This window comes from Neomonachus schauinslandi, chromosome X (assembly GCF_002201575.2).
Source record: "Neomonachus schauinslandi chromosome X, ASM220157v2, whole genome shotgun sequence".
Lineage (NCBI taxonomy): Eukaryota > Metazoa > Chordata > Mammalia > Carnivora > Phocidae > Neomonachus > Neomonachus schauinslandi.
Window position 1 is genome coordinate 2,258,949 of NC_058419.1, and position 22,597 is coordinate 2,281,545.

General features: G+C 47.9%; 1 protein-coding gene and 1 pseudogene across 1 annotated transcript; both read right to left on the reverse strand.

Moving 5' to 3' along the window:
- Window positions 1–754: 754 nt before the first annotated feature.
- On the reverse strand, window positions 755–891 carry LOC123323515 (annotated as a pseudogene).
- A 5,351-nt stretch (window positions 892–6,242) lies between these two features.
- On the reverse strand, window positions 6,243–21,477 carry GABRQ (gamma-aminobutyric acid type A receptor subunit theta). Its single transcript, XM_021683614.1, has 10 exons — window positions 21,329–21,477; window positions 18,976–19,064; window positions 14,199–14,266; window positions 12,288–12,508; window positions 10,568–10,650; window positions 9,954–10,091; window positions 9,261–9,413; window positions 7,824–8,074; window positions 6,590–7,046; window positions 6,243–6,526 (listed from the first exon to the last, which is right to left on the reverse strand). The coding sequence occupies exons 1-10, from the start codon at window positions 21,475–21,477 to the stop codon at window positions 6,243–6,245; spliced, it is 1,893 nt and encodes a 630-aa protein (XP_021539289.1).
- Between the last annotated feature and the right edge of the window lie 1,120 nt (window positions 21,478–22,597).

Here is a 22,597-nt window from a genome sequence, read left to right on the forward strand (position 1 = left end):
GGTTATTAAAAAATAAAACAAATCTGCTTCAGTTCTGTGTTCCTTGCTAATTCTCTTGAGATTCTGGTCCGGAGGCAAGCTTAGGAGAGACCTGGACTGGGTAAGCAGTACCAGGGCAGTACCAAGGGGCCCCTGGGAGGCCCTGCTAGGGATTAGAGGAAGCTGAGCCAACATGGGAAGCTGGGAAGAGAGGCCTTGCCGAAAGCCTAGAGAGATTGTGGCAAGGGCTCTTTTACCCTAAGGGAAGCTGTAAAGGGAGAGGGAGACCATATCCCCCTTCTTCCACCCTATCCCTTAAGGTAGTTGTATGATCAGTGGGCGGCAAGTGACAGTAGAACCATTCAAGGGCAGCAAGCTCCACTTGGGGTCGCTGGCCACCTTCAAAGCCTGACTTATAAAAAAGTATACAAAACCTGACTTGTGGCAAGAACTTAGGCCCAGAACTCAGTAGCTAACAGTAGGCTCCAGGTGTGCTGTGAAAACTCTTACCTCCAAATGCATTTTCTCCTGTGTGTACCTGTAACACCACCAGGCCCCTCCCCCCCATGGGCAGATCAGCAAAGCAGGGTGTGAAGGCACTGCTCTCCTGGCTTGTTTGGGCACAAAAGGGACCACAGAGGAGGAGCTATCAGGTTAGGGTTCCTGTTGCAACTCCAAGGTTTTCATCAAAAGGTGTTTGAAGGTGGATGCACCAGCAGCAGGATGTTTGAATGTTACTCTAAAAGTTATTTTATTATTTTCATTATTTTTTTAAACTTATAGCAAGAATTACTATCAAACTCCACTCATTGGGCCAGAGACCCTGTGGTACCCTCCAGTAGCACGCTACCTACACTTGTGAGTTCATTGGCCAGCCAGGGGCCTCAAGCCCAAGCTCTAACAATGTTCAGGACTCTACAAAGTTTTTAAAACCTGAGCATGCCCTCTTTGCACCCCCATAGGGCTTTCTTGCTCTCTATTCTGTACACCCACATTGGCAAAAGAGATTTTTTTAATGTTCTTAATAAAGATCCCCCTGCCAATGGAAATAAATGTTCACATTATATTTTGGCACTACAATGGCTTCACTTGTTTTACAATTTCTGTTTTATTTATTTATTTATTATTTATTTACTTTTATTTTCTATTATGTTCAGTTAGCCAGCATATAGTACCTCATTAGTTTTGATGTAGTGTTCAACAATTCACTAGTTGCGTGTAACACCCAGGGCTCATCACAACACGTGCCTTTTGTTTTAAATGATTAAAATAGCTTGTGTGAAAGTGTAAAGTAATTTCAGTTGTATATTACTATTTCCACTCTGCTTGAAAACCATGGATTCAAATATCTTAGGGTATGAGTAGGTCAATGGGCAAAGCCTTGGGGAGGCTAAGGTGAACAGTGGAAACCAGAGGCTTCCTGGGCCCAGGTGGAACTCCTTTCCAATCAGAGAGGAAACACAACCGGTAAGTGTATTTGCCATTATATATATTTATTTTCTCCTTTTGACTATTTATAAACCTTTATTTCAGCATATTTTTCAGAAGCATAATTTTATGTTTCTTCTTGTTTTCCTTCTTTGAAGTCCAGCCTGGTCAAGGTCTTTTTCATGCAAAAATGTACATTTACTGAAGACAAAGAGGGAACTGGGTCATCTTGGGGGGGGGGTTCTCTGCTGTTCTGCACCCTTCTGCAGGTCAGGCCAATAAGACACGTGGGTCTTGGTCCTCCTCCTCTCTTGGTTTCCTTGAAGACCTCCATGTTTGTGGTTTTACTGTATTTCATCTGCCTCAGAATGGCACGGCTTTGCCTATCTGAAGAATTCTCTGGCACTGTCCAAAGTCAGGCACCACAGCCAGTCTCACCACACTCGGGCACCTTCAGTTCTGCTGACGACTCCTGACCCCAGGGATACAGTCCGGCAAGATATAGTGGGTGCAAAGCCTCACACATGTTGAATTAACAGAGGTGACCCTGACCAACTGGGCCTATTTTATAATTGAAATATATCAGAGAGACACTGTAACACCCTCCCCCCTCCCTACCCTGAAAACCCAACACTGATAATAGAGATTTCATATTGATCACAGGACACTACACAACAAACACAAACACACTGCACTTTCAGTAGGACAAGTCACGATTTCCTTTGATGCTCATTACCACGGCAAGGCACCATGCAGGTTGATAGCTTAGCAAATGCATTCATTAGTTAATAGCTCAAAGGGTTAGTTCTTTTATGTACAGAATAAAGAAACCTCATTAGGAATGGCCACAGTCTCAGAAAGCTCAGTTCTAAATATGCTAAGACATTACAGCCTTGCTATTAACAAGATGACACAGACTGTAAGAATACATTTTACAAGCTCCAGTGAGACCCAACAGATCACCTTTATCTCCATAAAGGCCCAGGTCCTTAGAACAAAATGCCGCTCTGAAGAGACAGAGGGTAGCCTTCCTGTGGTAGTGGTGGAGAAGGAATTCTAGGGGGAAAGTTAATGGGATGGCCCGTGTGAGGAAGAGGAAAGATAGGTAGAAAAGTGAAGTGAGGGTTGCTCCATCCCAGACTCAACGAGATCCTTCCTTCTGCCCGAGCTCCAAATTATCTCACCACAAGCGCTCTCTGATTGGCTGGGGCTGAGAAAGTCTCTGTGGGCTGAACCCTATTAGTGCCCTGCCAGATGCTCTGCATTTCCAGAGTTATTTGGTGCGAGTGAGGAGTGGGACGGGATGCAGGCAGCTAGCTGAGGATGGGGCTCCATAATGACGCTGACAACAGAACACACAGAACACAACAAGGGGAGATCTGGCAATTTTCAGGCTAAAACGACCAAGTCCATGACAAACTCAGAAGGTTCAAATTTCAGCAAAGCTGTCATTGCCAAACCTCCACCTCACCTTGACACATAACCTCACACAGTGTGAGTTGCAGTCGAGTTCAACTGCTCTCATTGCAGCACTTTAGGGCAAGATGTTCTTTTTAAGATATAAATATTTTTATCTAGCTACATGGATCTACAGAGATATTTACAACTGGCCTCTCTGCCCCTCTTCTGTGCTTGAAGCCTTCCTGTGCTTTGCTGTGAGACACATCTTCAAACTTACTTTCTGGTCCCCACTGCTCCAATCTCTTTGTATGACATCACCCCAAATAAACTGCTCATTTCCCACAGGGCTCAAAAGCCCCCCAGGGTTCTGGAAACCCAAATCCCAATCAATCAACCAATGTTCAGGCTCCAGGAAGCAAGTCTTTCAATAGTCATGATGGGAGCCTCAGATGTGGGGGTCATTTCTCTCCTCCCAACCTGGATCTTTCTGTGAGAGGTGTCCAAAAAGAGAGAGGCAATCTTAGATATTCCAGTGGCAACTTTTTTTATTTTTAGCTGTTTTAAAAGTTTGTGTGTGTGCATGCACACGAATATGAGGGTAATCGTGTGTGACTGTGCATGTGAATATATATGTGGCTGTGAGCGTGCATGTGTTTGTGTATACCTCTGTTTGGTGCTGAGAGTGAGTGCCCACATGTGTGTACATGTATGCGTGACTGTGTGGGTCTCTGTGGGTGTGTATGTGTAGGAGGCTATATGTGTATGCTGTGTGTATAGAAAAGAAGAGAGATGGCAAACTGGGCTGATCTAGGTAGTCACACCCTGGGGCTCCTTTGCCCCTCTCTCCTTGGTCAATCCTCTCACCCCTCTGATGATCCCTTTCCCTGGAGTGGGTGGGAGGAGGGAGTTCTGGACTCCAAATCCAAGGCCATCCCAAGATGCAGGATGGGTTACTACAGTGCTCCTGCCCCCGAAAGGGCCCACCCCCACTGTCCATGCCTGCAGCCCTCTCCCAAACACCTTTGGTTCTCTGCATCCAGTGCTGCAGTTGATACCCTGGGCTATTTCCTCACATCACCCACATGCTTTTGGCTGCCTTCAGCTCCCACACGTGTCGGGCTTACAATGTGATTGCAATAAGGGGATGAGTTACAAAGGCTATACACAAATCCCTCTCTAGTTCTTTAGCTTTCCCCACCCATTGTCTACATCATATATCTGTTCTTAATGCATCTTCAAGGGACCCCCCCACACACCCAAACCCTGCCTTTGTTACTCAAACATGTCGTTTCAGGACAAAGCAAAATGCTCTACACTCCCAGCTTATCCCATGTTTGAGCACTTCCTATCTCAAGGCACTAAATTGTCACTTCCTGGGACTACATTCACTTCTCCTGTGTCTTCTGTCCAGGAGACAGCACAGATGGGTGGAGGAAGGAGGAGAAGAGTGATTGGGGACCGGGAGACACTGCCCCCTGGAGCAGGGAATTGGAAAGAAACAGTCAGTTAACCAGCCCGGCCAAATATGGCCCCCCACTTAGGTGAGAACAGGCCAAAGGAATTCAGGTGGTTCTAGAAGAGGCACCAAGAGGAAATACATATGCTTTTGGGTGGATTTCTTTTCACACTCATTCAAATCAGATGAATAAACATGGGTGTGCACATATGCTCTCATACACACATAGCATATACCCATGTGCGTACACACAGGCACACACACTCTTTCACAGGGGTGTGCACACACAAACACGCATCCACACGTTGTTATATATACACTCATACACACCAATATAGATTTACATCGATATCCATAGAGCTGTACAGCTTCTCAAAACGGTTGTATGTACATAGAGAATTACTCAGCTATACACGGAAACACAAACACAGAAACACAGTTAAAAGGGTAGGTGGCTGAGGGGCTGCAGGAGAGGCTGCCTAGGCAGGAAGGAGAAACATAGGCCGAGTGCTTGGCAAGTCTTGTTCCCCCATGGCCTCCATTAATGAGGTGGAGCTGCTAGGAAAGTTGGAGTGCAGGCTACTTTCTATTTCCCTTCGTGGCCCCACTGGGTGGGCAGTACCCACGTTCCATGTGCTTGGTTCACACTCACTGGCTGGTCACTGGCCACTTCCTGCAGAGATGTTCCAGGTGCTATGTAATGAGGTCTGGGGCCTGGCAAAGAAGCAGAACCTGATGGAGCACCCCCATTTGTAAAGAGGGGAGGAGAAAGGGGAGCACTTTAGTTGAGAGAGTTAAGAGGATAAGAAGAAAGAAGAGCAAGTGGAGTGGCTCTACCACTTACTACCTTACTACTTCTACCACTTACCGTCCTTAGGCATGATACATAAGCTCCATTTTTTCCCCTTGGAACACTGGGGACAATGTGCTTTGCCTTCCCTGGCTTACTGGGCTCCTGTGAGGGCATAACAATGTGATGGGTCAGTGAGCTTGTTGACATTTGCTATGCACTAGACACACAGGGTTACTATAGAGATTCACAACAATTGTTCGTCTGCTGTTCTAGACCAGGTGATGAAATAGCAAGTCAGAAATTTCCTGACCCTCGTCTTCATTCAGCAAGTGCTTGCTCTGTCACTAGTGATCAAGTCAGCCTAGACAGACGTACCCAGTACCCAGTCTGTATTATCAAGAATTATGAAGCAGAATTATAGACAAGAGAAGTTCCAATCCCTCCAAAGATGCCAGTTCAATCTGGGAATCTCCAACTTGACCTCATCACCCCCTGCAAGCTCCTGCTGGAAACATGATCTCTCACTTACCCTGACATCTCACTCAGTACCCCTACCCACCCACATTCCACTCCCAACCCCACACCACAACACCACACTCGAAATACAACAGAAAACAATAGTGGGGAAGAGATTTCCCCAAGTTGCCTAGAGCCAGCCCCTTGCACTTTCAAGCCATGGCCAGTGCTTCCCCTGTGTACCCCTGCTCAGCCCAGCTTGACTTTCTCCTGTAAAACCTTAATCAGGGGGTGAGCAAGGACTAAATTCTTAGGAGGGAAAAACAGAATAAAAAAAAGTAATGAAAAAGAAAATTCAACACATGGTCGGGGGCAGCAAAACCCTCAGAAATGTTTATGCGCAGGGCTTGGATCCTTCCTCTGTCTCCCAGCCTGGCTTTGTCCTCCAAACATTTCCAGGGGCTTTTCTGTGCTTCATAGATATTAGAAGTCTTTGAAAAGGTGATAGTCTTCTAGCAAAAAAGGAAAATCAATGTGCTATTTACCTCCAAGTCCTCCTCAATCCCTTTCCTTCCAGCTAGAACACATCCTTTTCAACTACTTCCCACCTCATGTTTACAAAGAGAAAGGCAGAACTAATTCAACTGCCCAAATAACCACAAAATAAAATGAACCAAGAAAAGAAGGCAAAATGGAATCAAGAGGAACCATGAAAGGGGCACTATGGGACTAATTGATATGAAATGCCCAGTAGACAATGTTGAACACCACAAAGGCAAGAGGGAAGAGGATCCGGGACCACCTGTCAACCTCAGGGACATAGTCAGGGTCAAAGAGCTTGGAGGAGAACCCTTCACTGAAGGAGCACCCAGGACTCGGGGGGCAACTGTCATCAGACTCTGAGTTACTGTCCTTGCCTTGGTCAAAGCCCATGAAATCATCAACATTAAGGCTCCAGGTACTGTTAAGATCACACCTGAGTTGCTTCTCAAGGTCAAGGTAGCCGCTCTCAACTCTGATGTCATCAGGCAATCTACAGATCTCATCAAGGTTGCTACGAATCTCATTAAGGTTGCTATGGATCTCATCAAGGCTGCAGCTTGCTTCCTGCACACACCTGTGACCATAGACAAGCAGATGCCTCCCACTAGGGCCATGGCCATGACTCTCATCTGAGCTCGTGTTCTCTTCAGGGTCTTCTGGGTCACGGGTATCAGCATGGCCGTGGGCGTCAGCACGGTTGCGGATTTCAGTAGGAATAACACTGTCATCAATCTCAGAACCATTAAAGCGAATGCCATAGCTGGGCAGGGCCTGCTCTGAGGTGGAGGGGAGATCACTCAGGCTTTCTCTAGAGGCCAGCCAGGCCTGCTCTGAGAGAGAAGATAGTGAGCTGAAGCTTTCTGAGGTGGCCAGTGGGGCCTGCTCTGGGATGGATATCAAAGAGCTGAGGCTTTCTAGGCTTGCCAGGCAGGCCTGCACTGGTCTGGAGGAAAGAGAGTCACTTTCATCTTCTATGCTAACCTGGGCATCCTTCAAGGAGACAGTAGATAGATTTCTGAAGTCAGGAGGTTCATATTCTACATGAATAAGCACTGGTGGTGGGGAGGGAGGAAGAGGGAGAGGGCTTTCCTCATCAGCACTTGCAATGTGACTGTTGATCTCTTCCACTGACAGAATCATCTCTTCCTGGGATCTCCGGTGTGCAAGGGGCTGAGGAACAGGACCAAGAGGCTGTTAGCATGTAAGGGAAATCCACGGTGGCTGCCAAGCCTGTGTCTTCCTGGGGCAGCTGCTCTCTCTGGAGTGCTATGTGGTGGATGGAGGCAAGGCCTCCTCAGGTGGATGTGGCTGGGCTTCCTGGGAAGGAAGGGGGCACTGCTGGACATTAATGTACTACCAGCAACAAAAGCCTCAGCACGGCTTTGGGAATCGAAAGAGCAAAGGAAGGAGGGGTAGGCTAACCCCTCTGGTGTCTTTCTCTTCCTTTCAGCCTCCCTGTGCTCCTTTGCCCTCTGGTTCCTTCACCTGCCCTTGAAAATATGCTAAGTGGACTGGATTTGAAGTCAAAAGGTCTGGGAAAATCTAGTTCTGCCACTTACTGCCTTGTGACCTTGCAACAATGATTTGACCTATAAAGGAGTGATGATAAATTGTTCTATTTCTTTGCTATCTGATGTGTGCGTGTGTGTGTGTTGTGCGAGGATTAAAGGAACGAAGAAATGTGAAAGGGTCAAGGGCTAAGCTTAGGCTTAAGAAGGTGCCTAATCCCTAATCAGGGAAAGCTGATTGTTAATCAAAAAGCCAAACCTGCAGCATCACTTCCCGGTAGCGGTAGCGGGCCATGACTCTTTGGGCTCTCCTGTGTCGCCTTTGGTTGCGCCGGGATCCTCCTCGGCTGTAGAAAAGATAGTTGATGTAGACATACTCCAGCAAGGACAGGAACACGAAGAAGAAGCATACGACCATATAGATGTCAATGGCCTTAATATAGGCAACTTGGGGGAGTTTATCCCGCAGATGTGAGTTGATGGCATTCAGGATGAGCATTGAAGTCAGACCTATAAAGAACATGGCACAGGGTTAGCCTCCTCAGGTGGCTGAAGTTCTTGGCAAGCCATCAGGCCCACATCCCACAGGAAGGGAGCAACCATCATCTCTGGAGTGGGGAGGGCCCTCAGCAAAAGGCCTTCCGTTCTCTAGGCCTGGGGACTTCGCTCAAGTGCTCTCTTTGCTCTTCCTCCCCAGCTCTACACACAGCCCATGCTTTGATGACTCCATGACTTTCTCATTGCTCTTCGGATCAAGTCCAAAATCTCCAGCCATGGTTTCACAGTGGGACTTATATCTCCAGCCTCTTTTGCCTTCCAGCACATAGGCTTTCTTTTAGATCACGTCCCTCAGAAAGGTTTGAGAGCCTTTAAAATATTACACAAATATTGAAGGTTTAGTCCAACATGGGCTCCTTAAGAAAGAGGCTGAGGAGTCTGCCCCAAAGATGGTGAAGGAAAAACCAGACCTGGATGTGGGGCACACTGGGACCAGATAAACTTGGGAGCTGATTCTCTAGGCCCCTCCCTGGTACCGCTCAAAACCCTCTGGTTCTCCCCATTGCTTGGACATGAAGTTCTAACTGCTTAAACCGGAACTTCAAGGTCTTTTCAAGTCACTCCTCCTGTCTCTCTGTGACTCTCCCTATTTCCCCACAGCTCCTGCCCTAGGCACCCTTTGACTTAGTCCCCTTTTAGGGCCCCTGTGCCTTTTAATAGTGATTTCCTATTTTGGTGAATGACAAGTCTTAGGCCTCTGCCTCCTACAAGTCTTGAAAATGCAGCTTGAGCAAGACTTTTTTGGTGCAGTTTTAGCCAACAAGATCTCATTGAGGACAGCTTCTCTGGAAGTCCTCTACTGCCATTTTGATATGTTGCTTAATCAACGTTTGTTGTATTGCATTTCTGATCTAAATTTATGACGTGTTCATTCATGTATCCAGCAAATAATGCATTCTAATACTTTGGGTCCAACATACCAAGATCCCAGCCCTGATGTTTTTTTCACACTTGTCTGCAATATCGGTCTCTCTGCTGGGGATTGGCTAAGCCCCTGGATAAATGCCTGCTGGGCAGGCACCATATTGCTTCCTTCCCCGTGCAGTCACATACCACCCCAAGTATTCCTCTCTTACTCTTGACTTTTTTTCTGAGCAAGATGATCCAAGTTCCTCCCTGGGATGAGGACAGGACCTACCAACTGTCACCCTGGCTGCAGAAGATTCGTAGTTCATCCAAAATGATATCCAAGAGACAACAGTGGTGAGAACAGTAGGCCAATAGATCTGCACAAGGTAGCTGGTGACTTCCCTCTGGACCAGGAACCTCAGTATCAGGCGCACATAGGAACCTGGCAAGGAGACATCCTGGTATTAGGGTCGCAGGGCTGAGGGGATTTTCAGGGTGAAGTACAGGATGGAGGAGGGGAAGCCCCTAATATTCCAGCCTGGGCAGCCTGCCATCTGACCCTATTTGCCTGCCGCCTTAAGGCCCGTGACAATGGCATATCAGTAGGCCCATATGGCATGGCAAGTCTGTTCTCTCCTCCTTCCTTCCTCACTTGTTTCATGTCAACTGGAGATTCGAAATGGGAGATATAGTAAATATTTCAAAGTGACAAATGGGGGCGGGGCGGGGGGGAGGCTGGCTCATGAGAGGAGGCCTGTTTTTATCAGGAAGAGCATGAACATTTTACACCTGTAGAGTGTCAAACTTGGCCAAGTGCTTCCACACCCATTTCTTCATTTGAAGTGGGTTTTGGAAAGTGTCTAGAGCCAGAAGGAAATAGGACAGGAGGCAACAGAGAGTGTAGAGGTCAAAGGCAGACAGAGGTCCAGGAATGTACCAGGGTACAAAAGAAAGACGAAATGGGAGAGAAGATCAGACCCACCTGTGTAGAAAAACACCTCTTTGCTAGTCATTATCTTTCCCAGGAAGCTGAACTGAGGAATGTGCAGCTTCTCAGTCCCTTGGATGGCATTCCCATTGCCTTCCCAGTATAATACGATGTCTTCAACCGTGTAGCCATCTGGGAGAGGGAGAGAAACAGAGTCAGTCTGAGAAAGCAGGCATAGGCAGATTTCACACCAGGGCAGGCTGTGGAAACCAAAGGATGGTCGGAACCTGCACTCTTGGGGCACCTTTGAGGTTTTCTGAGTCTGAGCACAGAGGAGAGGGGTACTTGGAAAGGGAATTCTCACTTTGGAGTTTCTTAGCCAGGAAAGAAAACAGAGCAAAGAGATGTGCTCCTATCCACTAGCTTGTACATAATTTCCCAATAGCAAAGTACAATTTCCCCGGAGGACTGACTATTCACACATGAAAGGCCACCTTCTCCCAGACGTTTTGTATATACTTCTGTCTGTTCATCTATTGAACAGAGAGAGAATGGGGAAGAAGGGAGTAGGGGAATAATGCCCTCCCTGTCACTGTCTCCTCTGCCTTTGGTTTCTGGATGACTGTGACCCCAGGTAGGAAAGAAGGGGCCTTGGAAGATATACGTACAGCTCTCCACTTCCAGCTTGCAGGTCTGCTTGTCCAGAGGGAATTTTTGCAGATCCAGGGAACAAGCTGCTGTGGTGGTAAGTCTGCAGAGGAAAAGCAAAAGGAAGGGAAACGCGAGTCAAGTCCAGGCAAGCAACCGTTCCTGAGAGAACTGAGAGGTACTCCACATACTGACCCACCTAACACTTTCCCAAACTGCCTACACTCGAACTGGGTCTTCCTTTCCTCCCTCCAGTTTTTCTTTCCCTCTTTTTCCTCTTCCTTTCCTTCCTCCTAGAGGAAAGCTGGGTCACAGTTGTGTAGGAGGAGAGAGGGAATGTGTATGTGACAGAGAAACCAAGAGGTCTGACAGGGAACCTCAGGGCAGCAGAATGGGAAGGGCCCTTGAGGAAACTGGATGGAGGGAGAGAAAGTGGACCTTCTTGCTGAAGAAGGAGCAAGGCTGTCAATAGGAAATGGTGCTACACTGAAGCAGCTGAGGTGCCCGATCCAATGTGGAGTGCCCGTATGTGGTATGCCCGTACGGATGTGAGCCGTAGCCCAGGCCCACCTTTGGCTGTGGGGCCTCTGCTCCCACAGCGCTCTCTTCTCTATGTGTCTACCTATATGCACATAGGCCACTGGGGCTGAGCAAAACGACAGTAGGAGGTATAAATGGGTAGGAGGTATTAACATATCTAAGGTGGGCTGTGGAGTGTTGGGCAGGGGCTTCAAGTTGCCACATGGTGGGTCTGTGAGGGGAATCTGAAGAAGGATCTCGGAGGAGCTGCAGAAGTGGGAGAAGTGACCCACCACCACATAGAAGGGAGACGAGGCCTTGTCCCTTTCAACCCTTGAAGTGATTTCCATTTTGTACGCTGGGTAGGGGTGTGTGTGTGTGTGTGTGTGTGTGTGTGTGTGTGTGTGTGTCCCTTCCATGAATCCTCCACGCAGCATTTATCAGCTGAGGCCCCCTTTAAATGAAACAAGTATGACCAGTGACCTTGTTCTCTGCAAGCTTTGTTGTTGTTTTCACTCTAGCACCTTGCACCATGGAGAAAGCAGAGAGAAACAAAGGGATAGAGCAGGAGCACCCCAGAGAAAGAGAGACTCAGAGACAGGGGCTGAACCCTGGTGCAACTACCTCTTGGAGAAATTTTCTGAGCTACACTTATCTCTTATGCTTGTCTTAAGTGATAGTTTGTAAGAGATGATGCCGTGAGGAGAGCCTCAGTGACTATAAATAAACCAGGGAGGATTTCCAGCGTGTGTGTATCCCATGTGCAGGGAGCCATAGACAACAGACATATATTGCACACCCTGGGCCCCCTGCATGATGCAGATATGACCAACGACAGAGATTGGGCCCCCTCCCTCAGCATTCATTTGTCTCCCTCCCTCACATCATGGGAGAGAAAAGAAACAAAGATAAATAACAGAATGTGTACAATGCTAAGGTGGAGGGAGAGCTCTTCGAATTGAGAAAATCAAGGAGGGTGTCTTGACAAAGAGGGCATTTAAGTTAGGGATTGAAGGATGGGCAAGGTGTGGGGACAGGAGAGCCAGGGATGGCTGTGGGAAACTCTGAAGGTTTCCCTTTGACTACTGGATAGGATGGGTGAGGGGGCAGTGCAAGACAGCAACAGGGTCCTTCGTGTGTCCCTTACAGTGCATTCATAGGCTACTCAGGGGGAAGAAGGAAGCCTGCCAGGATGGTCCTCAAGCCCCTGGGGAAACTCACCGGATGCCATACCGCACTGTTCCATCTGGGTGAAGCTGAAACACGCGATTTTCCACAGTCACATCATGCACAAAATCATCCTTGCTATTTAGAAAGTAGCAGTCAGGGACCCACAACTTCTCCAGCATCCGATAGTCCAGGGTCAAGTTCAGGTTGGTCTCATGGTATGCTAAACGTGGATCTTTCCAGGTTTGATGAAAAAACATCGTGATCGTATAGTCCTGAGGAGAGAAAGGTAACTCCCAGTCATAAGTGGGGTTGTCCAGCTCTCCATCCTCAAAGAGTGTGTGTGTGTGTGTGTGTGTGCGCATGCAGGTGTAAAAAATACATCCCAAATATAGATGAGTATTGGAACATGTAAGAATGTTAAATGTTAAGAATAAACTGAGCTTCATGTAATTAAAATCCAGGTTAAGAAATCAAATATTACCAATAACTTTCAAGTTTCAATGTGTTTCTTCCAGAACATATTCCCCACATCTACCTCCCAGCAGTATCCGTTATCTTAGATTTTAATGATAATAGCTCTGTTGCTTTTTGTTAGAGTTTTATTGCCTATGTCTGTATTTCTAGGAAACATATTGCTTACTTGGACCTATTTTTAAATTTTTCTTCCAAATGGAATTATACTGTATGTATTCCTAATTTGTTTCTTTCACTCAAAATTCTATTTGTGAGATTCTTTCATGTTGATGTCTGTAATTAAAGTTTGTTCACTTGCACTGGAGAGAATATTCTCTCATGTGAATATACTATGTATATACTATTATGTGAACAGACAATACGCACCCAAATCAACATGAAATAAAAGTAATGACATGAAAGTTCCACTTTACCCCCTCACCCAGGGCAGATGAGAGTTCCCAATACTGGTATTGTCTGACTTTTGACTTATGCCAGTCTGGTGGGATGGAATGGATTCTTGCTCTGGTTTTATTTTGCATTTCATTGATTAATAGTAAAGTCAAACATATTTGCACATGTCCATCTGCTACTTGGTTTTCTTCACAAAAGTGAAGTTCCTGTTCAAATTTTCTAAACATTTTTCTATTGTTTAAAAAATATTCTTATTGGGATGCCTGGGTAGCTCAGTCGGTTAAGTGTCTGCCTTTGGCTCAGGTCATGATCCCGGCGTCCTGGGACGGAGTCCCACATCGGGCTCCCTATTCAGTGGGGAGCCTGCTTCTCCCTCTGCCTGCAGCAACCCCTGCTTATGCTCTTTCTGTCTCCAATAAATAAATAATTAAATAAATACTCTTATTAATTCACAGGAATTATGTATATTTTCAATAGCAGTTCTTTCTGTTGCATATATCTTAGTCCACTCTGACTTATCCTTTTACAGCTGTTATACTGGTTTTATTTGTCTGGCAAAACAAAAGTTCTAGAAGTTTTGGCTAGATAGAATTTTTTAAAGATTTTATTTATTTATTTGAGACAGAGAGCACCAGGTGTGGGGAGGGGCAGAGGGAGAGGGAGAAGCAGACTCCCCACTGAGCAGGGAGCCTGAGGTGGGACTCGATCCCAGGACCCCGATATCATGACCCGAGCTGAAGGCAGATGCTTAACCAACTGAGTCACCCAGGTGCCTCTAGATAGAATTTTAATATAGTTGAAATTACCAGTATTTCTTTTTATGGCTTCTGTTTCCTATGACTTTTTAAAGAAGTCCTACCACAAAGACAGTATTCTATATTCTCTTTTAAAAACTTCATAAGCCTTTAACCTTTAGATTTATAACTCATTTGGATTTATTTATTTTTTGTTCCAGGTGGCTGTAGTTTCCAAAACCTACCATGTTCATTTATGTGGGCTCTGTTGCAGGTCAGAACAATTGGAGTTGGCTTATGACCCTGCTCCTTGCCCCATGTTCCCCGTTCCCAGGCCCATGGCTGAAGCTGGCACACTTACCATAGTCATTTCTGAGATCTGTTCAATACTGGAGACATAGATAGATACTCCCACGGGCACAGGGGCACCTACAACACAGGAAGACACTATTACATGCAGGGTATGATAAAGCATGGACTCAGGAGCCAGACTGCCTGGGTGTGGGTGTAAATATGTGGGTTGTCTACGTGAGCCTGTTTACCTGTGAATGTATTTGTAAGCAGGTCCACGTTTGAGTAAATGCATGTTCATGTTTGTATGTTAAAGATGCTTTTACATGAGTGTATGTATGTTTGCATACTGAATGGATGTGTCTGTGTGTCCATGTGTATGAGCATATTCATGTGTAAGTCTGTGTGTGAGCATGTTAAGTGCATGTGTGAGGGAATGTGTAAATGAAAGTGTTTGTGTGAGTGAATGTTTGGGAATGTAAGTGAAATTCTGAGTGTGTGACTTACAGTCAGTGTGAGTGAGCATGTTCGTTGTGTGACTATGTTTGTGTGGGTGACCTTATTTGTATGCAAGTTATAAATGTGATTAGTGATCATGTTTACATACTCACACTCATCACACTTATATATGTGGGTGTCTGAGTGTATATAAGCACCTTTATGTGCTTGAGTGGATGTGTGAGCATGTTTGTGTGTGATTAAATATGAGTGTACATGAGTGTGTTTGTGTGTAATTGAATGTGTGACCATGCTGATGTACAAGTGAGTCCATGAGCATATTCATGTGTGTTAATGTGTCACTGTGCAGGTATGAGTGAATGTGTGAGCATGTTAATGTGAGTGTGTGCATGTGGATGTGTACGTGTGTTAATGTGTGAGCCTGTTCATATATGGGCATGTCTGTGTGAACTGGTAAATAGGTGGATATGATTGTGTGAGCATGTTCACGTGTGTGAGCAAGCTCCTATATGAGTGAATGCATTAGCCTGTTTGCATGCAAGCATGTTAATGTGCACATATAAGCATGTCCATATCAGTGTATGTGTGTAAGCATTTTTTGCATGTGGGTTAATATGAGTTATTTATCTGTATGAATGAATGTGTGGACATGTTAATATGTATGTCCATGCATGTGAATATCCAAGCATGCGTGTGTGCATCTTTGTATGTATATAAGTGAATTTGGCAGTGCGAGTGTGAGTGAATGTGGGAGCATAAGCATGTGAATATGTCTGTGTGTATGAATACATTTTTTAAAAGAGTTCATTTATTTATTTGAGAGAGAGAGAGCACGAGTGGTGGGGAGGGGCAGAGGGAGAGGGAGAGGGACAAGCAGACTCCCTGCTGAGCCGGAAGTTTGATCCCAGGACCCGAAGATCACGACCTGAGTGGAAGTCAGACACTTAGCCATCTGAGCCACCCAGGCAGCCCTGTGTGTGGATAAACTTTTGAGTGTGTTTGTGAGAACATGTTCATGCGTGTATGTGTACACATGTTCGTATGTACACAGATGTGTGAGCATGTATAAATATGTGAGCAGGCGCATGTGAGGGTAGGTAAGTGTGTATACTGAATTTGTGAGTGACTGAATTTGTGAGTTTGTTCCTGCGAGTGCATGTGTGAGGGTGTCTGGGTATGTTAATATCTGAGTGTGATTGGAATGTGTGTCTGAGTATCTTTCTGTCTCCGGGCTTTCTTTTTCAGTCCCAGGTGTTAGCACTGCCCACTCAAATGTGATAATGGATTTGAAAATATGGAGTAAACTCTAAGGTGCTGTGGTAAAACACTTTTTGTTGTTTCCCGTTGGCTGAAAGCTGTCTTTACCTAGCCCCACAGCTAAGCCATTATTCTATATGTGTTACGCTATGGGAACATGCATGACATAAATGCATGACACTTGCAATTTAGCCTGCTGGCTTCACTGCAGGCTGATAGCCCAGGAGCTGAGCTGCCAAGAGGGAAAAGTGTTATTCCTACCCCAATGTTTCAAGCAGTGACATGGGGTTGGGCATCAGCATACGAATGGCAGCTGAGAAGTAAATGGGCCCAGACTCCAGCAATACACGTAGTGACAGGGGTTTCTAGAAGTGTAGTTCTTTCTTATAGCCTTTCAGGCTCCCTACATGCCTTTGGAGGGTGAAAAGCATGTTAAGCAGGCAACAAGCTCTAGAGGGGCCATGCAGCCCTCCCCGCCCCCACCTCACTCTTGGATCAGACTTCTCATCTTAGACCACTTTGTGCTACTCAGGCAACCCCATCCCTTACAGTGGAATCCTGGGGGACCTGAACCCTAAAGGGCCAGGACATAGTCCTGTCCAAGGGCCCTCAGTGGAAGGGGTATGTGGGAGCTGAAATGCAGTCCACATTTCCCTCACCAAGCTATGAGTCCTGGCCTGGGGATGTAGCCTGGAGGAAGGAGACCTGGGACTGTTTTCTAATTTACCCATCTAGTGGGGACACCTTATGAGAGTTTAGCCACGGTATTCCATGGAGGGCAACAAGAAATTTCCAGATAAGGTGTCTAAATTCTATCTCTGTTTCGATGGCCTCAGCCTCACATCCCTTTGTTACCCTCCTGATGGGCTCAGGAAGGCAGAAAGAAAATTTCACTCTTGGAAATTTTGCTACCACAAGTCCTTGTCCTCCTTAGCAGCCACCAGAGTAGCAGAGGAAGAACAGATAAATGAAGGAATGATGAAGATGTCCCCCTCATTCCTTCACTCTATACCTATGTCATGCCAGGTGCTGAACTAGGTGAAGTCCTCAAGGGCCTGCCTTTGGCAACACTGTGGAATCCCACTTCTCTTGTCCAGAAAGAAGCAGCTGGCCCTTTCTCCTCCTCCTCTCAAGGAAGTAATGAGGCTCCCACAGCCTCATTACTGACCCACCGAACCTGACAACAGTCAGGTGAGGCCTCTGTATGTGGTGTGTGTGTGTTGTGTATCCTTGAATCTCTATTTCACTTCAGACAGAGGGGAATTTGATTCTGTGTCTAGTGGGAGGCATTAAAGGGAGTCCTGGGCTACCCCAACCCTGAAACCCCTGACCCAGTGTCCCATTGATCGGCATGTAGTGCCTCCTTCTCTCTAAATGCTAGAAGGTCCTGCACTGTCCTTGCTCTGCCGCCTTCATCAGGGACCCATCTTTTCTCATATGCCCCGGGTCTACATGCCCATAAAGTTTAGTGTAACTTAGGAGGTTAGGTGTAAATAAATCCAAGTTAGCTCAAAAGACGGTGGTGAGGTGCCTTGGAGCTACTGTGGACCAGCCACACCTGATAATCCCCAGAGGCCGGTCCTTGCCCCTGCTCCCTCCCCCTGGCTCCGGATGTCTGCGGAGATGGCAACTGGAAACAGTGGAAAGGGTGTGCTTGGTGTACTTGAATGGCTGTTGGTCAGCCTTTGTTGAGAAACGTGAAAATGAGGAAAGGAGAAAGTGTAGTAGCTACTTCCTTGACAGCCACCAGAGCAGTTCCGAAACCAGTGTCACACAAGGTGCTGGCTGTGCCCTAGCATCTGAATCCCCACGCTGAAAGCGCCTTCCTTCTGCCCTCTCCACTCCAGCTTTCTAATGCCCAGTGCACACTCACCTTGGATCCAGGACTGTACCTTCTGTCCCCACACTCAGAGGGAGCAATACAGCAAAGGCGACACCAGTTAAGTGTCCCACTTCCAAAGCTTGGGGCTTTGGTTTTCCAGGTGGCCCTCCAGGCAAATCACAGAGCCCCACACTGGTCTACCACACTGTAGACCTCACTGGCTGTGTGCCCTTTAGGGTGAAGGGATTGTGTATTCGGAAGACCTCTATTCATATGTGCAAATGTGAACCATTAGCATTCATTAACTCTTTAGAGTAGGTGTCTAGTTCTACCACCTGCAGGAAGTGGAGTGCTTTCTCCAACTTAGCCACTCTGATTTTTAGCTCTTTCTCTGTTTCCTTTGAGCCGAAAAGTGACTAACTTCTATTTAGTACACCCTTCCTTTTGTCCTGTCCTTGGTCTAGGTTTCCTGGGTGGCCCCTGGGCCAAAGAATGCTACTCCTGTTCTGTGGGGTTGGAGCAGATTGCTTGTCCCTTAAAGCTGTGTGATTGAGCCCAGTCACCCTTTTGAGGGTGGAGACAGGCAGGAATTAAAGGAGAAACTGATCTATGGGCTTCCTGTTTCAGTTTCCTTGTCATTTCTCATCTCTGTGCTTGAGGTCTGAGTGTGAGGCTAAGGAGTTTGGATTATACCTGGCAGTTAAATAATGCCATCAAAAGGTCGTGAGGTGATCAGGCTGGATTTATAAAGATCACACTGACTGTAGTGTGTTGAATGAACTGAACTTGGTGGGAGCTGAAGGCTTTGGGAAGGGGTGGCAGAGGTGGAAGTGCCCGGGACCCCGGTGGGAAAAGTAAACTAGACGGAGAAGACCATGCCCTTAGTTTTGAACTAGCTGCACTAGCTAATCACTTTGCAAGTGTCTAAGGTGCAAAGAATGTGTGATCAAGTAGAAGAATGTGTGCCCCTCCCATAGATGTAGCGGAAAACTGGAGAGCCTGTGAAACCCAGCAGTTTTGTCTGTGGTTACTGCTTCTCCAGCCACACCAGGGAGCGCACTTCAGGCTGTTGTAAGGAAGGGAGCAGAAAGGCCCCTTGCATAAGAAGGCGAAGAAGTGGGAAATTGCCGGGGCAGAGCAAAAGGCCTGGGGGTTGGGGGCCTGGAAGTGCTCTGATGCAGGTTGTCCACAGCGGTAGGAAGGTAGGGAGTGCCACTGGTCAGCGTCCTGAGTGGGGCTGTCTCGTTGCATCAGTCTCAGCTCTTTTCCCACCTAACACAAAGGCTTCTAGTATCTGGACGGGTCTTACCTCCAAAATTTGGCCTCAGACGGACATCATATCTCGACAGCACCCTGTCCAAAATCTTGTGAACCACAGCTTCATTTGCACAATTTTTGCTGAAACAGAGAAGTCATCAGTAAATGCCACATTGCTTCTCAAGGAACAAACAACAAAGAACACCCCAGGTATCAACATGCCAGGGCCTTCTTTGCTCCTGCACACATGCAGACATGTACAGTCAAACCTGTACCCATCTCTCCCTGCTCCTCTCCCTCCCTACAGTGAGTCAGCCAGAAGCGCAGCAGTGACGCAGACTCTTTTTCCCCTCCCCCCTTCCGCTTTTATCTAGAGAATGGGGCACAAAGACTGGATACTTATTACCAGGCAGGATTGGGGAGGAGGGGGGCATGAGGCGGGGAGACTGTAGGAGAAGTGGAGAGGGGAGGGAGTGGGCAGGTTCAAGCCCTGAGATAAATGCCTTACTTCAACCCCTTAAGAAGCCCCATCTTGGGGCGCCTGGGTGGCTCAGTCGGTTAAGCGTCTGCCTTCGGCTCGGGTCGTGGTCCCAGGGTCCTGGGATCGAGCCCCACGTCGGGCTCCCTGCTCAGCGGGGAACCTGCTTCTCCCTCTCCCTCTGCCTGCTTCTTCCCCTGCTTGTACACTCTCTCTGTCAAAAATAAATAAAAATCTTCAAAAAAAAAAAAAAAAAAAAAAGAAGCCCCATCTTGCCATCAGCCTGGATGCAGCTTTCCAGGTTGGTGGGAGTCCTTCCAGGGGCACCTGATTGCCTCAGGAAAGGTCATCTTCCACCCTCAGTGTCCCCCTGAGCTGAGCCAGCCAGTTCACATTCTCCAGCTCAGTCACATTTCCCCTACCTAGGCTAGGACTGGGCATTTTGTTCTCACGTCTATGTAAATCTTGTGTTTATACAACTCTGCTTTTTAAGACTTGACATATGGCACATGACGCAGAGAGAGCCTTGCTCATGTAGCAGAGATTAAAGACCCTCACCCAATCAAACCATTTTAGATTTTGGGGGCCCAAGGGCTGTCCTCAAAAAGACATGTATTCTGGGAACAGACATCTCTCTGGCTAAGCATAGGCTTCCAGCCTAGACGTGTTTTGGGTGAGCCCATGTAAGTGGACCCAGCTCAGCCCTGCAGAGAGCTGGCCTTTCTAGAAGTCTCTGAAGCTCAGCCAATTCACCTAGACATTCAGTGGGGCTCTTTTCCCCAAAAGGGGTTTGTGAATGAGAACAGGCCTTGGGCTTCACTATGACTCTTAGGATCTTTGACGCATTGACCAGGGAACAGACATCAGTCCCTGCAAATCACAGTGTGCACGTGTGTGTGTGTGTGTGTGTGTGTGAGAGAGAGAGAGAGTTCACTAGCGCAGTCTGGTATGTCGGGTGGAGGACATTGCAGGGCTGTCTGCTGGAACCTTGCCAGACTATACGCCCCCACCCCCCACTTTTTTCTGAATACACGTTCATTTCTGGCTTGTCATTTAAAAATTATTTCTAATCATCTTTAATGACAAAATTTCATTTTGCATCATTCCAAAGTGTACACATGTACTATTCCCGAATTAAAACAACGCATTCCCGCCTGTTTAGTACCACACATTACCCATAGGACAGCGCTCAGGATCCGTGGCTCCTGCAAATACACATTTTTGTATGAGCTACATGTAAAGTCTAACTGTTTGTTTAACATCTCTTCAGATATTTGCAGACCCAAACTTGAAATCAAACACAGAAAAAACCCGTTGAATCTTCAAATGTTTTCACAGGAGTAAGCACAAAAGCACACCCATCTAAGGCCACACAGCTGTACGGTTATGCAGCCACTGATTGCACTGTCTGGGCTCCGATGAGGTTGAGTCAATAATTTCTATCTGCGGCATTGGAAAATGTCTCTCACCGCTCAACACACACAAACATATGCACGCGCTTCAGGGAACAGACTAAAATCCGGACTCAAACAGGTGTCTCTATACTCTCTATGTTTTGTGAGTTGTCCATCACTCTGTACTGCCACCACCCCAATCCCACAGGTGCCAATGGATATGACTGGGAAAACCTGCCCAGGGCCTTGGCAGACCCTGGAGTGAGGGCACCGTCCTCCCCCCACCCTCAGGGCTGCAGTTTGGGCACACGCGGGGCTCTATGAGGCGCCGCTGTAACAGGTGGGCTGAAGCACAGAGCTCTCTTTCAATCGGCCACCCCCACTCCCACCCCATCCCCCTCCAGGGACCGGCAGGCAGGACCCAAGTGCCAGGGCTCGGCGAACCGGGTTCAAGTTACCCCAGCCCGCTCCGTCCAAGAGGCCGCCCGCGGGTCCCTGTCGCCGCCATGCCCAGGCTGGCGGTACCCGCTTACCAGCTGAAGAGGTTCAAGATGACTTCGGGCACGGTAGGGGAGAGCTCGAAGTGGAATTTTGGGGTAGGACTGCGGTCGTTGCCCTCCGCGAGCCAGGTCCTGATGAGTAGCAGGAGCACGGCGGCTCGCAGCATCGCTCTGATACCCATGGCCACACTGCTCCGGGCTAGAAGGCGCGAGAGACGGCAGTCTGCAGCGGGGGAAAGGGATGGGATGGAGGCAGTGCGGGGCGAGAGGGAGCTGGGGGGTCGCTAGGAGTCTCTAATGAGACACTAGCGAGGGTATGGGAAGCAGGGAACGCGGGGGTCGAGCTGGAGCCCAGAGCCCAGGAGGAGGAGCAGCCCCCCAGCAGCTCTGCCCCACGCAGCGGCCCCAAGGTGCACCTGCAGCTGCGAAGTGCGCTCCGTCTGCGACCGCTTCTGGCTGCGACTGGACTCCAAGCCCTGCGCCCGGCTGGCTCCGCCCACTCCGACGGCAACGCTGACCGAACTAATCCAGCAGGGGCCAGGAGCCGCACAAAAAGGCGCGCGCTGCTGCCTCCGCCCGCAGCCTGCGCTCCGCGCGGCCCCCCGCCCCTTCGGGCCTCTGCAGTCCTACCCCGGCCAGCTTCAGACACTGGCAGGGGCGGGGCCGAGGGGGGGGCGGGGGTGGGGGTGGGAATCTGGCTGCTGGGGGAGGGGCACAGATCCGCGCCTTTGGGCACCCAGTGGGTCCTACTCTTCCTCTCTGCAAAAATGCGAAATGTGCTTTTCTCTTGGAATAGCGTGTGCCCAAGAGTTTGTTCGGGATTTTTGTTGTTGCTGTTTGTTTTTTGTTTTTTGCGGTGACAGGAGTGAGGTGATTTGAATGTCCTGGCTGAATCTGCATTCTGAAAGAGCTGGACACATTTGGAGCTAGAACATAACTGACTGCTGCTCATTCCCAAACCCTTGACGCACCAGTAATCCCGCGTCCCTTGCCTCCGGGTGGAGTGGTGGGGGATCACCAGTGGGTTTCATGCAGGAGTGCCCCTCCATCAGGCTGGAAATTGGATTCCAATAGCCCAAGAGTTTCTTAAAGACTAATTTTTCGGAATGCCCTTGGCCCCAGGTTTAGGTCCCCAGGACAAAGTTCAGGGAACTGGAAGGATTCACCAATCAGGATCACTCTGAGATGTGACTCTGTCACACAGCCAGGGCATGCAGAGTTGAAGTGAGGGTCCAAGGCTCATACCTTGAAGGGGAAAGAAAGCAAAGGCCAGCGTTTCAGATGCTCGAGGGAGTTAGCCTT